This window comes from Chiroxiphia lanceolata, chromosome W (assembly GCF_009829145.1).
Source record: "Chiroxiphia lanceolata isolate bChiLan1 chromosome W, bChiLan1.pri, whole genome shotgun sequence".
Taxonomy (NCBI): domain Eukaryota; kingdom Metazoa; phylum Chordata; class Aves; order Passeriformes; family Pipridae; genus Chiroxiphia; species Chiroxiphia lanceolata.
The window spans coordinates 12,974,969-12,990,754 of NC_045670.1; the positions used below are offsets into that span (position 1 = coordinate 12,974,969).

Here is a 15,786-nt window from a genome sequence, read left to right on the forward strand (position 1 = left end):
AGAGATGCCTCTGCCTGAATTATAGTGCAAACGAGACCATATGCCGAAGTCAATAGTATGGGTTTTATTTAACAGTAAAACGTGAAGTAGACAGATAGAAAGAAATAGGAAAGGTTGGGGGGGGAGAGAAAGAGAGTGAGAGAGAGACAGATTAAGTAGAAAGATATCACACCCTATGGATCCCATAGCATCCCGTTGGCCCTTCTTCACCCTGGTCTTCTCGGTGTTGGAGGTGCCGGAGTCATTCTTCTATGGTATCATTTTTATACAGTCCAAGTTCCAGGTATCCACAGGGCATAGATGCCATTCCCATAACTTGGTATGGCATGTGTATAAGCAGTTGCTTCCTTTCCCACAGTCTGCCACAGTGGGAATTTTTTTCTGGATGCATGAACTAGGAGATGCTAATTAAACCTCACCTCTGCTAGACCTGGAAGTAACGCCTTCCTGTTGCAAGTTCCTCTCTTCTGTGCTTATCTCAAGTTCCTGCTGTGGTGGCTTATCTTAGAGCAAGTTCCTTCTGTGGCTTTGACAGCGTTTTAACACAGTCGGTTGTGCTCTTTAAGTCTTTGCACCACTACCCTTTGGCTCAAACACTGTCTTCCAGGGGCTTTTCCTCAGTTCATGGGTTGTCCACAGGGGTGATGTGTATGTAAAAAAGACAGAGGAGACAAGACAGAGGAGAAAAAACAGAAACAGCAGAAGCAATAATGCTGTGGTGGGTTGACCTTGGCTGGATGCCAGGTACCCACCAAGTCGCTCTACCACTCCCTTTCCCAGATGCACAGGGAAGAGAAAATAAGATGGAAAACAGCTCATAAGTTGAGATAAGGCAGTTTACTTAAGCAAAAGCCCAAGTTTGCACAGGCACAACCAAAGAGGAAAAAAGCAAAGTTTATTCTCTACTTCCCATCAGCAAGCGGTGTTTGGCTACTTCCTGGGAAGCAGGACTTCAGCACATGTAATGGTTGCTCCACAAAGCAAACATCATAAAATAATGAATGCCCCCCCTTCCTCCTCCTTTGCTTAACTGTTATATCTGAGTTGACGTCATATGGTCTGGAGTATCCCTTTGGTTAGCTTGGGCCAGCTGGCTTAGTTGTGTCCCCTCCCAGGATCTTGCCCACCCCCAGCCCCTGGGATTGGGGGGGAATGTTGAGAGACAGAACTGATGCTGTGCCAGCACTGCTCAGCAGTTGCCAAAACACTGGTGTGTTATCAACACCTTTCTAGCTACCAATGCAAAGCACAGCACTGTGAGGGCTGCTATGGGGAAATGAACTCCATCTCAAACTCAATACAATCTCTACCGCTTATTCCATACCATTTGCACCATACTCAGATCCCTCATAATTTATGTATCTTCTGACTATTCCATTCTATTTATTTCTCATTACTGAAACCCCTTCTTACCAGCACTTACAACTTAAACTGCATCCTTAAACCATCTTTATACCCAACATACAGATTTATACATTTTTATAAACTACTATCCACTGTCCTTTTACAGATAGATATTATTTTCCCATTTCATGGGCTTTTTCTACTCCTCCAGATCCATGACTTGGGCTCCATTCCATCAGGATGGGTACTCAGGACAGGAGAAGCAGCACACTCGATCGTTGGACACCGACACCAGTCTGGCTTGGGTCATCATCGCACTCTCCTTACTCCTCGCAAAATTCGTTCTTCATCGCTTCATGTCATTCCTGTTACTTTACTTCCTGCAACATACAACTAACACCACAGATTATTTTTCCCCAAGCTAAATCTCGTTGAGGCACACACCGGGTCTCCCCACCCTTCCGCATTACCCACCAAATACACCCTGGTCACTGAGCAAAGACAATCCCATGAATGGATTTGTCTTTTCCCACGGGAGGAGAAATCCACACTGCCTTCCCCAGTCACTTCCCCATGTATAGTATCGGGACCTTATCTCCTCCCACAGTATGTAGGGGTTTTGTTTGGGCAGGACCAGGGCGGTTGGCAGATCCTCTAGTGTTGACCAGCTAAGTGGCTTCGGCTAAATTCGCATACCAATGTTTCTGTGTCCCTAACCCAACACTCTTAACAAAGTCTTCGGCAGTCCATTATACCTCTCAGTCTTTCTAGAGGTTTGTGGTTGATAAGGGATATGATAGATCCACTCAATGCCATGTTTCTTTGCCCAAGAGTTCATAAGGTTATTTCAAAAATGAGTCCCATTCTCTGATTCAATGTTCCCTGGGGTACCATGTCACCACAGAATGTGCCTCTCAAGGTCGGAGATGGTGGTCTGGTTTACAGGATATGTTTCCAGCCAGCCAGTTGTTGCCTCCACCATGGTGAGTATATAGCTCTTGCCCTGCTGTGTTCGTGGCAGTGGTCCAATGTAGTCAACTTGCCAGGCCTCACCATACTGGAAACCAAGCCACTGCCCTCTATTCCAAGGAGATTTTACTCATGTGGCTGTCATGGTTTGAGATAGCCCCAAAATCCAATTCCCTAGCTCCATTCCCCCTCCCACATCTCAACCCAATGTGAGATGGGTTTTTTCAGACAAAACACAACCAGACTCAAAGTGGGGGAAAGGGAATATATTACAATGACTGTACAAATAAATACTATAACACATTATACACACGATCACAACTATCTCTACCATGACATATAGTATTTACAATGGATCAGATCTCTTCTCCCCTCCAAATAAAAGTCCAGGAGGAAAAGAAGGACAGATCCCCTCCAGTCTCTCAGGGCAGCAACTTCTTCTAAGGCAGCAGGTTCTCTTCATCTCATGCATGCAGTTGTTGCTGGATCTCTGCCAGCACTCACGAGGGAGGTATCCAAACTCCCTCGACCCCGTCGCCAACCAACCGAGGGGTCTTCCGTGGGCTTCGTAACCCCAGACAAGGTTGTTTCACCACGTCATATCATGAAGACACAGGGGGGTCTTCGTGACGGTCTGGTATCTCCAGGAGATTCAAGCTCCTTGCAGGACCTCTGTGCCCTGTCTCAGGCTGCGAGCTTCTTTGTAGCTTGCAGCAAGGGAGGGCCCCCAAGGCCAACCTCCCACACCATCCGGGCTCAGTTCTCAGGACGACCGAGCTTCTCAGCTCCTCTCTCTCTCTCCGCTGCTGCATGTACTTCAAGGTTCCTCTCAAATAGGAGTCCATCTATTCCTCCTTCTCGGAGGTCTCAAAGGAGTTTTGAGGGGTCTGGAATCAGTTCTTACCCCCAAGAACTCTGTCTGTAGAGCTAGTTCTGCTCTCATCTGCTGCTGTTGGCTCTCTCTTGGTTCTCTGTCTCCTCCTCTTTCCAGGAGTTCCCTCCTGCTTGATTGTAATGCCTCTGCCGCATCTTATCTTTTCTGGCTCTCTGCCACCGCTCCGGTCAGTGCAGTTCTGCTACTGCCGCTCACAATGAAGAAACATCTCCAGGTTCAGCTACAGACACTTAGTCCAGCTTAACACTGTTCCAAGTCTCTGCAGTCCCCAACTGGGGCTGGGGGGGGGCAGAACCCCCCCCCCAGAGGGCTCCTGCCCTCTCCTCGTGGCTTTCACAACATGACCACTTCTTTTCCGGTCTGGTTGTGGTATGTTTACATTTCTGCAGGAGCGCCCATTGGGCAGAATTTCAAAACTTCCAGGGGTTTCCACCCCTTGGGGTCTACCACTTTTCTTAGCCTCTGGGGGAAAACAAGATCCAAACCACTACAGTGGCCCTGCTTGATTGCCGCACATTTCACATTCATGAATAACCTGTGTGATGGCCTCCATGGTCAGGTCCACCTCTCGATCACAAGCCCATCTGTACGTCGCATAACTTCCTAGATGTCCTGATGTTTCATGGGCCCATCAGGCTATAAATAGCTCACCCTTCCACTCCCAGTCCACGTCTACCTGAGCTATTCCAATCTTGGCAGTCTTATCCACCTGCTCATTGTTCTGATGTTCTTCAGTGGCTCAACTTTTGGGCATGTGAGCATCAACATGATGCACCTTCAGAGTCATGTTTTCTACACATGTCCTGCCACAATGAAGCAACCTGGATGGGTTTACCCTGTGTTGCCAGTTGGTCTCCTTTCATTGCTGTAGCCACTCCCACAGGGCATAAGCCACCATCCAGGAGCCAGTATAGAGATACAGTACAGGCCACTTTTCTCATTCAACAATCTTTAGGGCTAGTTGGATGGCTTTCAATACTGAAAACTGGCTTGGCCTGACTTGCCTTCTCATTCAGCAGTCTCAACTACTTGTTTTGTGGGACTCCACACAGCAGCTTTCCACCTCCGATGGTTTCCTATCACACAGCAGGATCCATCAGTACAGAGAGCACAGCTTCTTTCATTTTCTGGTAACTCATTATATGGTGGTGCTTCTTGGGCACGAGTCACCTTCTCAGACAATGCTCCAAATACTCCTTCTGGCCAGTCCATAATATTTTCTAAGGGAAGTTGGGTTTTCCCATTCGGGCCCATTCTGTAATCAATGCTACCCACTTACTCCATGAAGCACTGGTTGCATGATGTGTTGAGGGGATGTTCCCTTTGAACATCCAGTGCAGCACAGGCAATTGCAGTGCCAAGGAGACATGCTTCTGTCCCAACAACCTCTGAGGTAGCTTGAACCCCCCCATAGGCTGCTAATATCTCCTTTTCAGTTGGCATGTAGTGGGCTTCTGATCCTCAATAACCCCAGCTCCAAAACCTTAATGGTCCACCAAGTTTCTCCTTATGTTCTTTACCAGAGGCTCCAGCTGAGACCATGCTCCCCAGCTTAAGCTGTCAGAGGTTTACTTGTTCTAAAAAACCAAGCAGTGAATTTTCCTTTCCCCTGCATCATTGTGAAAGAAAGATATTGAACGGGGGAGGGTGGTTTGCCTAGGATGATTCACACACACAAAAGAACTGGTTGACAGCCCACATTCCAGGTTGATAGCCCTCAGAAGACTGTGGGGGGGAGGTGTGGAGTTTTTTTGCTTTTCTCCTTGGGAAATGGCAAGACACTTTACTTTTGCCCTGACCGAGGGAGGATGTGTGTTGGAGGGGTCCGAGGTTCACTTTGTTTTCAGTCTGGTCATCTGGCTGCTCCTGCCCCTGTTTGCCTCCGTTTTCCTGTACCCTGTTCTGCCCCCAGCCCAGACCTGCTCGGATTTCATTGGAGAGGTTTGACCCATCTGCAGAGGAACCTTTTGGGGAGGAGGTCGCCCTTTCCTTCCTCCGCTCCTGTGTTGGCAGCGGTTTGTGTCCATCAACGGAAGGGGAGAAATCCCGATCACAACCAGCTGCAGACAGTGTGAGTTTCGTGGGAAAAACCCCCTTTTTCCCCTTTCCCCCTTCCCCTTCTTGGTGGTGGTGGGGGAGATCTCCATTTTTGACTTCTCCCATGCACTGGGGCCCCACATGTCAACTGCCAGAGCCAAACAGCGCCCCCTGCTGACTACCACCAAGCAACTGCAGGCTCTGCTCCTCCAGTGATCCAACAGTGCCCCCTGCTGATCATGGTTAGAATTGTGCCAAAAGGAGGAAAGTATTGAACTGTTTCCTTTTCGAAGGGGATTTTTGGGTACAGGATTATTGTTTGGGGTTTTTTGTGTTCTTTTGTTGTTCTACCAATACACATATATCCTTTAATAAAGGGTTGTTATTTTTTCTTTTCCATACTTCCTCAGTTGGAGCCTCTCAATTTCAGATTTACAATTGCTTAGAGGGAGGAGTTTGGTCTTCCTCATAACTCATTTTCCTTAGCAAAACACTTCAGTCTCATTAAACTGAGACAGAAGCATAGAGGATATTTTGCACGACTGGTCCTGTCCAAACAGGCCCAAGAGTTACTGCATGAGCTATTTCCTGTTTGACCTGCTCAAAGGCCTGTTATTACTCAAGGCTCCACTCAAAATGGTTTTTCTTCTGGGTCACTCAATAGAGGAGGCTCATAAGCTGACTATAACCTGGAATGTGCATTCTCCAGAACCCCACAAGGCCTAGGAAAGCTTATGTTTCCTTCTTTTTAGCCGGTGGAGACATAGTTGCTATTTTGTTCACCACATCCATGGGCACATGACGGCATCCATCCTGCCATTTTATTCCCAGGAACTGGATCGCCCATGCAGGTCCCTTTACCTTAGTTTTATGGGAAAACCAGCTTTCAGAAGGATTTGGATTATTTTCCTCCCTTTCTCAAAAACTTTTTCTGCTGTCTTGCCCCACACAATGATATCATCAGTATATTGCAGGTGTTTGGGAGCTTCCCCCTGTTCCAGTGTAGTCTGGATCAGTCCATGGCAGGTGGTAGGGCTGTGTTTCCACCCCTGGGGCAGTTGATTCCAGGTATACTGGACACCCCTCCATGTGAAGGCAAACTCAGTTGCCAGAGGGATTGAGATAAATGCATTAGAGATGTTAATTGTGGCACCACTCAGCTGCCTTTGACTCGAGCTCATATTGAAATTCCAACGTCTGGCACAGCAGCACTCAGAGGCAGCGTGACTTCATTCAAGCCACGATAGTCCACTCTCAGCCTCCACTCCCCATTAGACTTTTGCATTTGCCATATGGGGCTGTTAAAGGGTGAGTGGGTCCTGCTGATCACTCCTTGGCTCTCCAGTCATCAAATTAGCTTATGGATAGGAATTATGGAGTCTCAGTTCATGCAATATTGCCACTGGTGCACTGTCTTGGTAGCAAGTGGCACTTGCTGGTCTTCAACTTGCAGCAATCCCACAACGAAGGGATCCTCTGAGAGGCCAGACAGGGTAGATAATTGTTTGATCTTCTCTGTAGCTACAGTAGCTACACCAAAAGCCCATCGATATCCCTTTGGATCTTTGAAGTATCCCCTCCTGAGGTAATCGATGCCAAGGATACAAGGGGCCTCTGGGCCAGTCACAGTGGGGTGCTTTTTCCACTTGTTCCCTGTTAAACTCACTTCAACCTCTAATACAGACAACTCCTGGCATCCCCCTGTCACTCCAGAGATCTAGATGGGTTCTGCATTCCTGTGTCTTGATGGCATCAGTGTGCACTTTGCACCCGTATCTACTAAAGCTCTATACCTCTGTGGATCCAATGTGTCAGGCCATCGAATCCACACAGTCCAGTATGTCTGGCCATCCCTTTCCTCCTCCTGGCCAAAGGCATGGACCCTTTATTTCCTTTTCCTGGTCAGAGTATTCACTGTCTGACCTTTGTGATGTCAGACCCAAAATCCCCTCACCAGGATCAAAGGAGGTGATTTCAATTCTTTTACGTCTGGGACATTGCTGATTGCTTTCTTGGGTCTCTGCAGCAACTACACTGACAGCCTTCTTGGGTGAACCCTTCTTAACAGCTCTCTTCCCTCTCAATTCATGTACCAAAGTTTCCAGCTTAGAGGTGGGTTCACCATCCCACTTCCTCATGTCTTCCCCCTGGTCACGCAGAAAGAACCAGAGTTCACCATGTGGTCTGCGCCTGGGGATTCCTTTCCTTCTGACTGGGGCAGGAGAGGACCAATCTCTTGGACTGCCCCTAAAAGTTGAGGTGCTGGTCCATAGGGATTTGGAAGTACCTAGAGTTTCTTCTATGTTTCAGAGCCAGAAGGACACCATCTCTACAGTTGGTGTATCCATTTGCAGGCAATACATTGCTACCAAGCTGTGGGAATATGATGCAGGGGCACTTTGAACCACTTATAGCAAGTTCCTTTTGTGGCTTTGACAGTATTTTGAGACAGTCAATTGTGCTCTTTAAGTCCTGAAAACTGAGTAATACAGTATTTCATTGAATAATTCATTAAGTCTGTAGCTGTTCCCAGTAGTAAGGGGGGAATTCAGCCCTTCTTGTCTTACATGCGATTTTCTCTAAGTGAGGTTCCCCATGAGAGTGTGTTCTCCATTTGTCAACATACAGTTATTTGCCCATCCTCTGACACATCCTGAATCAGGTAGGGCAAAGCACATCAGGGCAGGAGTGGTTTGCTGAGTGCTTAGCTTGCTAGGGCACCAACTTATTGAGGATCTTTGTGTGCAGCTATATCATGAGATTACTGCCAGACAGGAGGCAGGGCCGAGCCGATTATGGTCCTGATCGTGTCTGTAGCATGTATTTCCTTTGCTCCTATATACTTTGGTATTGTTCCTGTCTTATTGGAAGCTCTGTGGGCTTCCTTGGTTGTTGTCTTGTCACCAGTAGAGCTTAACTTGAAGCAGCACTTGGAGCAGATGCTGAATGGCCCAGATGGGGTCAGCAAACAGAACAGGCTAGTGTGAGGCTAGCATAAAGGTAACAGCTTGCTTGTTGAGTGGATTTATCTTCTTTCTTTAAATGATTTTGATGTCATATGGGGACAAAGTGCCTTAAAGATGTAGTGTCAAGGTAGACAAGAGAGGAGTGAGATGTGATGTGGTGGTTCACAGGTCCAGACAAAGAGATGTCCCTCATGCTGTACAGAGTAGTATAGTGGTATTGAAAGGATCCTGGACCCCTTCCCCACATACATACACACAAGAACACACACATGTGCCACTCTACATGTTTCTCTTCTAACACAATGTTCAGGATTTACTAAAATGAAACTGGTCAGACAAATTCCCCAGTGCATCAGCCTGACAGCACAGTTTTTTGTGTTCTCTGAGCTCTCCACTGAAACCAAAGCTAATCCTGCTTGGTTCCACTCAAGCATGGAGAGCCGGGTAGATTACCCAACAAAGCAACCCTGCTAATGACTAGAGAGGATCTTCAGACTCTAAACTGGGCATACTTCTTAATGTCAAAGGCACATGCAGGCTACTCATATAGGCTACTTCTCAGCCTCCTCTGCTCTATCTTGTTTCTTCAAGGAAATGTCTGGAAAATTCATGAAAAGCCAGCAGGAAGGTGGATTTGGGTAAAGCTGTCTCTCCCCAAACTGTACCAGCCCTGCTGCTATTGCTAATGATTGCCTGTTGGCTCTGCAAACCATCACACCTGTACTCACAGTGTGCTCAGTCACCTATAACCACTTCATGGGAAGGAGGACAACAAACCACGTGGGTGTATTTTGCTAAGTACAATGGTAAAAAGTAGAAGAGCCAAGTAAAATGAAACCTAAACAACTTATTTCAAATACTTGCAAATACCATGTAAATAGCATCATTTGAGCCCTGTTATTTGTTATTTCTTCACTTGTTTTTGTATGTTTCATTTTCTCTGCATTTTGTGGAAGTGACTGTTAACAACCCTTCCTCATTCTTCTGGTGCCCAATAATTGCCCCTATGTCGCTGATAATGTCGGAACAGCCAATGCGACACAGATATCAGAGTCAGACATAGTCCAGGTGCAAGGTGATCAGGAAGCTGTTTATTACTCTCAAGTATTTCTTTTATATTCTTTGTACACTATCGTGTCACAACACAATTGGTCAAAAGTCTCAAGCATAAGACACTGCACACACTCTTATTGGTGACACTGAAGACACTGTGCATGCTGTGACATGCTATTGGTGACACTATACACATTTTGATTGGTGACCTTTGGTCTGGGCTGCATTATGTTTGTTCCATCCACCATTACAGTAAATATTTCCTAAAAGTTGTTTAAATTCCTCATCACTAATTGCCAGGCTGCTGACAGGTTCTCTGTCAACCCCGACAATTCCCCCTCTTTTTTTATTTTATGTCGCAAAGATGGCTTTTGACAGTCTGTTGCAGGGCCCTTTGCAACAGGCTGATCAAGCAAGGCATCAGCATTGGCAACCCCTGATCCAAAGCTAAAAAGAAACACAGCAACATCTCACCAAGAAAGAATCCAGAGAGCTTATCCACTATTCAAAACAAGGATCCACTACAGTCCGAGAGATCCGTGTAATACATTGCCCCAAAGTCTCAATACTCCAATACAAAAGCATTGTTGAGTTTGCACACACAGATATTGTCACATATATATATCTACACAGTCTCTCTCTCTCACACAATCTCTCTTCAGTCATTCATTGGTGGCCACCTCAGTCACTCTTCACTCACACATAGCTGGAATTTCTATTATACTTTTACATTTTAATTACACAGTTTACATTTTAAGTAGTTATTGGCTGTGTACTTCTCAGTTTGTCATCTTTGGTAGTCACATCTAACAACTGTACCTGGCTTGAAAAGGAATACATACAAGGAATATAAGGCCTAACAAATTTAAAATAGATCTATTCTGATTTAGCATCTGTTTATGCGCCTGCATAGTCTCTTTCCCCCCTTTTTATATTTTAAAATGTTCATTTGATGGGTAAAATTCAGGGTTATGTTATTCTATTAGCACATCATCTAATTCTATATTTTTGTTCATCCTTTAGCAACATGCTGTAAGAGCTGTAAATTAATACAAATGGTATTTTACTTCTTAAATTTAGTTACTCATAATTCGCATCTTGATTGAACTGAAGGAATATTGTATCAAATATGGATTAAATTAGCCTGTACAATACTTTATCATGGGATCATCTACTCAACAGTGTTAATACTGAAAGAGAATTTCTGAACGTTTACATTAGGTATACTAAGAGAAGCTTCACAGCAGTAGTCACTAAAGGAAAATAAAACAGGTATTAGAATTCATGCAGTACATTGCAAATAATTCTGTTAAAGAGGTTCATGTCCCCTCACACTGAGTACAATGTGTCATGTCATGTCATGGCTAGGCTTCGCGAACGAAGATTTGGGAAGGCACTATCCACATTTGCTGCAGGCACGCTGGTGGCTTATGAGGCCAATACGTGATAGACATATCCGATTGCAAAAGGCGCAGCAGAAAGACTCCTTAGATGGTGTATTTTGCAAGACACGGTTCTTTCTGCGTTGCCTTTTTTCCTCGAGAGTGATCCTGCGTGAGTTCTCAAAGGAGACAGCTGCGTTGTAGATGGTGTGTCTCCAGGCCTCCCGATTTGAGGCCAGAGTAGACCAGTTATGGTGATCAATATGGCCAAGGCTGAGATGTTGTTTCAGGGAGTCCTTGAATCTTTTCTTCGGGGCTCCTCTCATGCGGCAGCCAGTGGCAAGTTCACCATAGAGCAGGATCTTAGGGAGGCGGTGGTCCTTCATCCTTGAGACGTGCCCTGCCCATCGCAGCTGCGTTCTCAGTAACATGGCCTCAATACTTGTGACAGCTGCTTGCTCTAGTACAGATGTATTGGTCACAAAATCTGACCAGTGGATGTTAAGGATTGTACGGAGGCAGCGCTGATGGAAGCGTTCTAGGAGACGCAGGTGGTGGCGGTAGATGACCCATGATTCGGAGCCGTATAGGAGAGTAGACAAGACTATGGCTTTGTAAACACTGATCTTGGTGCTTTTCTTTAAGTGTTTATTACGCCATACTCTCTTGTGGAGTTTTCCAAAAGCATTATATGCCTTAGCTAACCTGTTGTCTATCTCTCCGTCGATCTTACCATCTGAGGAGATGAGGCTACCAAGGTAATTAAACTGTTGGACTGATTTGAGCTCTGATTGGCCAATGGTGATGTGGGGATGATGGAAGACTTCCTGAGGTGCAGGTTGATGGAGGACCTCTGTCTTCTTTAAGCTGACTTCCAGCCCAAAGAGCTCAGCAGCACCTGCAAAGCAGGATGTTAAACGCTGCAGAGCTGCTTCTGTGTGGGCAACAAGGGCAGCATCATCAGCATAAAGCAGCTCCCGGACAAGATGGTTTAAGGTCTTGGTGTGGGCCTTCAGTCGCCTTAGATTGAATAGACTTCCATCAGTACGGTATCGAATGTAGATACCGTCCTGATCATCGAGGTCTGCTGTGGCCCTTTGGAGCATCATGCTAAAGAAGACGGTGAATAGGGTAGGAGCGAGAACGCAACCTTGTTTCACACCATTCTTAATTAAAAAGGGCTCAGAAAGTGTGTTGCCATATCTGACTTGGCCGTGCTGATCCTCATGGAGTGAGATGATCATTTTAAGGAACTTGGGGGGACAACCTAAACGTTCCAAAATCTGCCACAGACCTTTTCTGCTCACAGTATCAAAAGCCTTGGTGAGGTCGACAAAGGTTACATAGAGACCTTTGTTCTGTTCCCTACACTTCTCTTGCAGTTGTCTGAGGACAAATACCATGTCTGTGGTGCTCCTGTTGGTTCTGAAACCACATTGACTTTCAGGTAGAATTCCTTCTGCTATAGTGGGTATTAGTCTGTTCAAGAGTATTCTTGCCAGGATTTTGCCAGCAATGGAGAGCAGAGTAATACCACGATAGTTTGAGCAATCTGATTTAGTACCTTTCTTCTTATACAAAGTGATGATGACAGCATCACGAAGGTCTGATGGTAGTTCAGTACAATGTAACTTTTAGAGATTTATGCTGGATGTCTGCAGCGTGACGTGCACTCTAACCTGCAAGAATTGTTTTAGTTCTGAAAAACCAGCAAATTACAACATTACTTGTCCTTACAGTTTTTCAAAACTTCCTAAATTGTGGAGAAGTTAAACCAATGTCTGAGTTACGTGAGTAATGTGTGATTGGCAGCAACACATGATTTCTGTCTATAGTCAGTACCTAGAAAAATGAATAGATAAATCACTATTACAGTCTGCTAATACAGCTTGAAATTCAGTGTCTTCTGAGAGAAGTCAGTCCAAGTTGTCTCCGATGTCTGGGATGTAATTAACTCTCGACTCTTGTTCATCTGCTTCTTGTAGTTGTTCTTCACCTTAATAGAAAACTCACAAATTTGTTATTAATAGTTCAGTCAGTTTTAAGTGGGTATTGTGGGTAATTTTGCAGTTTTTCTTTGAAGCTGAAGGCCTAGTGATGGTTCTTTGCAGTGTAATTCTCTCTGTTGGAGATAGGTTCCATGGCTTGGTTCTTTGAATTTTCCCGGAGCATTCTTCAATCCTGCTTCTCAAATAACATTGGTTAGAACAATCACATTTAATTTTAACTCATCTTTTTAGGTCTCTAACTTCTGTATTTCCTTTTACTTTGCTTTTATCATTTTGAGCAGCATTTTATCATGTTGTACTGTAGAAAAATTCTCTCTTATTGTAAAGTAAAACACACTGAAATTCAGGAAGGTCACTGTAACTTCAATAAAAGCAAATAGCAGCTTTCATTATGAAGAAACAATTGACTGTTCAAAATCTCAACATATGGAAATCTTTCAGAGGATGGGATTACTGATTTTGATAAGGATTTTTAGTTGCATAATTGGATTAAATATAGTTTTGCATCTTTTCTTTTTTCAAGCCACATATAGCTTGGGATTTGAACAGGATTCACAAATTCATAGGGCAGATTCCTGCCTCTCCGAATGTAAAAAATGAAACTGGAGAACAGTCACGTCCTTTTACAACTTAAGCAGTCTCACCCAGCCTCTGAAATGATATGATCAGCTAGGATTTATAAGCAGCTAATTCTGAATTTTTGCTGATATTTATACATTTTTCTGGGATATACATGAAAACTTTAAACATCTTATTTAAACAAAATAGATGTAACAGTTTAACTTACATCAATGTATTTAAGAAGTTAACACTCGTAAAGTAGCTTTCAACTTTAGCAATTTACATAAAGCCACAGTAAAACTCACTCAGGCTGCTTTAAACTAGGGTTTTGCTCATAAGAGTATACCAGGGGATCCAGAATGCACACCTGCAAAGCAGCAACAGTTCTGGTTTAAGCTTGTCCTGATAACAGGGACACACCTCTGCTGCTTAGCACAGAGACTAGGACAGATGCAGTTTAAACTTGAAACGCTGTCTGTTGTTAGGCAGTTTCCTGTATTATATCTTTAGATTTCATCTCTCTTTCCACAAAGGTGGAAACTTCCAGCTAGAAATAGATTATTTATTTTTCCCTTTTTTCTCTGGCAAAAACTACCCCTGTCAAATAAGATATTTTTGAACTAGGTGTTCCACCAAATAAGTCTACCTTAAAGCTTCCTCAACAATCTCAAAAAACCTATCTGTAAAATACAGAAGCAACAAAATAATGTTTACAGAGCTGTTTGAGCAGGGGGGGGAGAGGGAAGGTAGAGCAGCTGTGCTTAGCAACTCTGCCTGAGAATCTCTCCCCCCACACGTCTTGGAATTTTCTTATCACAGGCAGTTGTCAGCAGTTACTTTAAAAACTCTATTTCTCCATTACATTTATGTATGTATTTTAAAACAATTTTGGTTATTTTAATGAACAACTTCAGAAAACAGTTAGTAAGACTATGTTATGAAATTGTAAGACAATTTCTTTCTCCAATCAGAAGGTTACAAAGTTGCAATTTTTACAAAGTAGGAGAGTTTCACTCCTGCTTAGTTACCAAGCAACAGACCGTCTCTATCGTGAGAAATACATACTGTTTTTTCTCCCTGGCAAGGCTGAATCTTTTCAAGGGAGGGCTTTTTACTTTTCTTTTTCCCTTTTTGTCCTGGCAAAGAACTTTGTTTCTTCACATACACACACACAGTAACAATAATATTGTGAGCTCACAAAAACATTCAACAGACACTACAGTTAACACAAGAATTAACAGAAATATCAGAAGGCAGTTTTTGCCCCCCTTTTCTCCCCAGTAGGGATCGTCGTCTTCAGGCTTCCATGACACCAAACTTGATTTGTTGCATATTTTTCTGTGTTTTATCTTACACATATTGTGAGACTGAAACAGCCAATTAGTACATGAACAAAAAATAAGTAACTCAGGCTGCGAAGAAGTTCAAAGGCTTATACAGGGATGGGCCTTGCTGTCTTGTTTTCTGCCCAGCCCCCACTGTTCTAATTTATCTCTGTCCCTCTCCATTCGCTTAAATATCTTGACTTGAATTTCTTTTCTTAGTTGTTTTCTCAGTGGAGTTATCTGGTGGAAAAACTGCTTTTTCTGCAGCGGTGGCAATGGAGAGGGGGGGTCCTTTCTTCTTTTCTGTCTCCGGGACTGAATTATTAAATTTTTCTGCATTTTTTTGCTTGGAGGTGTAGTTCAAGGACAATTTGTTACATCGGCAACCTGCTTATCTTTCTGGGCAACTGCGTTTCAGAGTTTTAGTTCTTATACGAATTATTGCATAAATTGTTGCCTCCCGTACGCTTCTAAATCTTTCAGAGTCTCACGGAGCAAGTGTCAGGCAAACACATGAAATGCAACTTAACGTAGTAGCTTCAAAGCCTTATTTTCAGTACTATAACAGCACACGTCGTAAATTAAATTCAGCAACCTTGACATTCTTTCAATTAAGGAGGGATTTCCACGTAGATAGAACTACACTTTTCTCCTTCGTTATATGCTGACCCATCGTTAAAATATAGTCCCCGGTGGCACCCCCGTTAGCTTACCTAATGAGGGTTCAAAAAGTTCAGGTCCGGACCGTTTGGCGGGAAGCCACCCGCTCTCAAGCTTCACCGGGTTCCGTTCCCCCTGTGCCTCGCCCCACAGGTCCAATCTCTCTCTAGGAGAGAAAATCCTCTGCTCTTTCCCCCTCTAGGAGGGAAGTCACGGCAGCCCCTCTCTCTCGGAGAGGAATCCCTCCAAACTCTTTCTCGGAGTTGGAGATAAATCCTTCTTCAACGCTGTAATCACGTCGGGGTCACCATATGTCGCTGATAATGTCGGAACGGTCAATGCGACACAGATATCAGAGTCAGACATAGTCCAGGTGCAAGGTGATCAGGAAGCTGTTTATTACTCTCAAGTATTTCTTTTATATTCTTTGTACACTATCGTGTCACAACACAATTGGTCAAAAGTCTCAAGCATAAGACACTGCACACACTCTTATTGGTGACACTGAAGACACTGTGCATGCTGTGACATGCTATTGGTGACACTATACACATTTTGATTGGTGACCTTTGGTCTGGGCTGCAT

At 44.3% G+C, this 15,786-nt stretch overlaps 1 protein-coding gene across 4 annotated transcripts in view; it reads left to right on the forward strand.

Moving 5' to 3' along the window:
• LOC116780046 (protein FAM219A-like) overlaps positions 1-15,786 on the forward strand; it is a 132,464-nt gene that overhangs the window by 101,457 nt on the left and 15,221 nt on the right. For 2 of the 4 annotated variants that reach the window (XM_032674557.1, XM_032674558.1), the window contains exon 3: positions 6,727-6,738. The exons of the other annotated variants lie outside the window; for them this stretch is intronic. In XM_032674557.1, the coding sequence (XP_032530448.1) occupies positions 6,727-6,738 (12 nt within the window). The remainder of the gene's footprint in view (positions 1-6,726; positions 6,739-15,786) is intronic. 4 annotated transcript variants of the gene reach the window in all.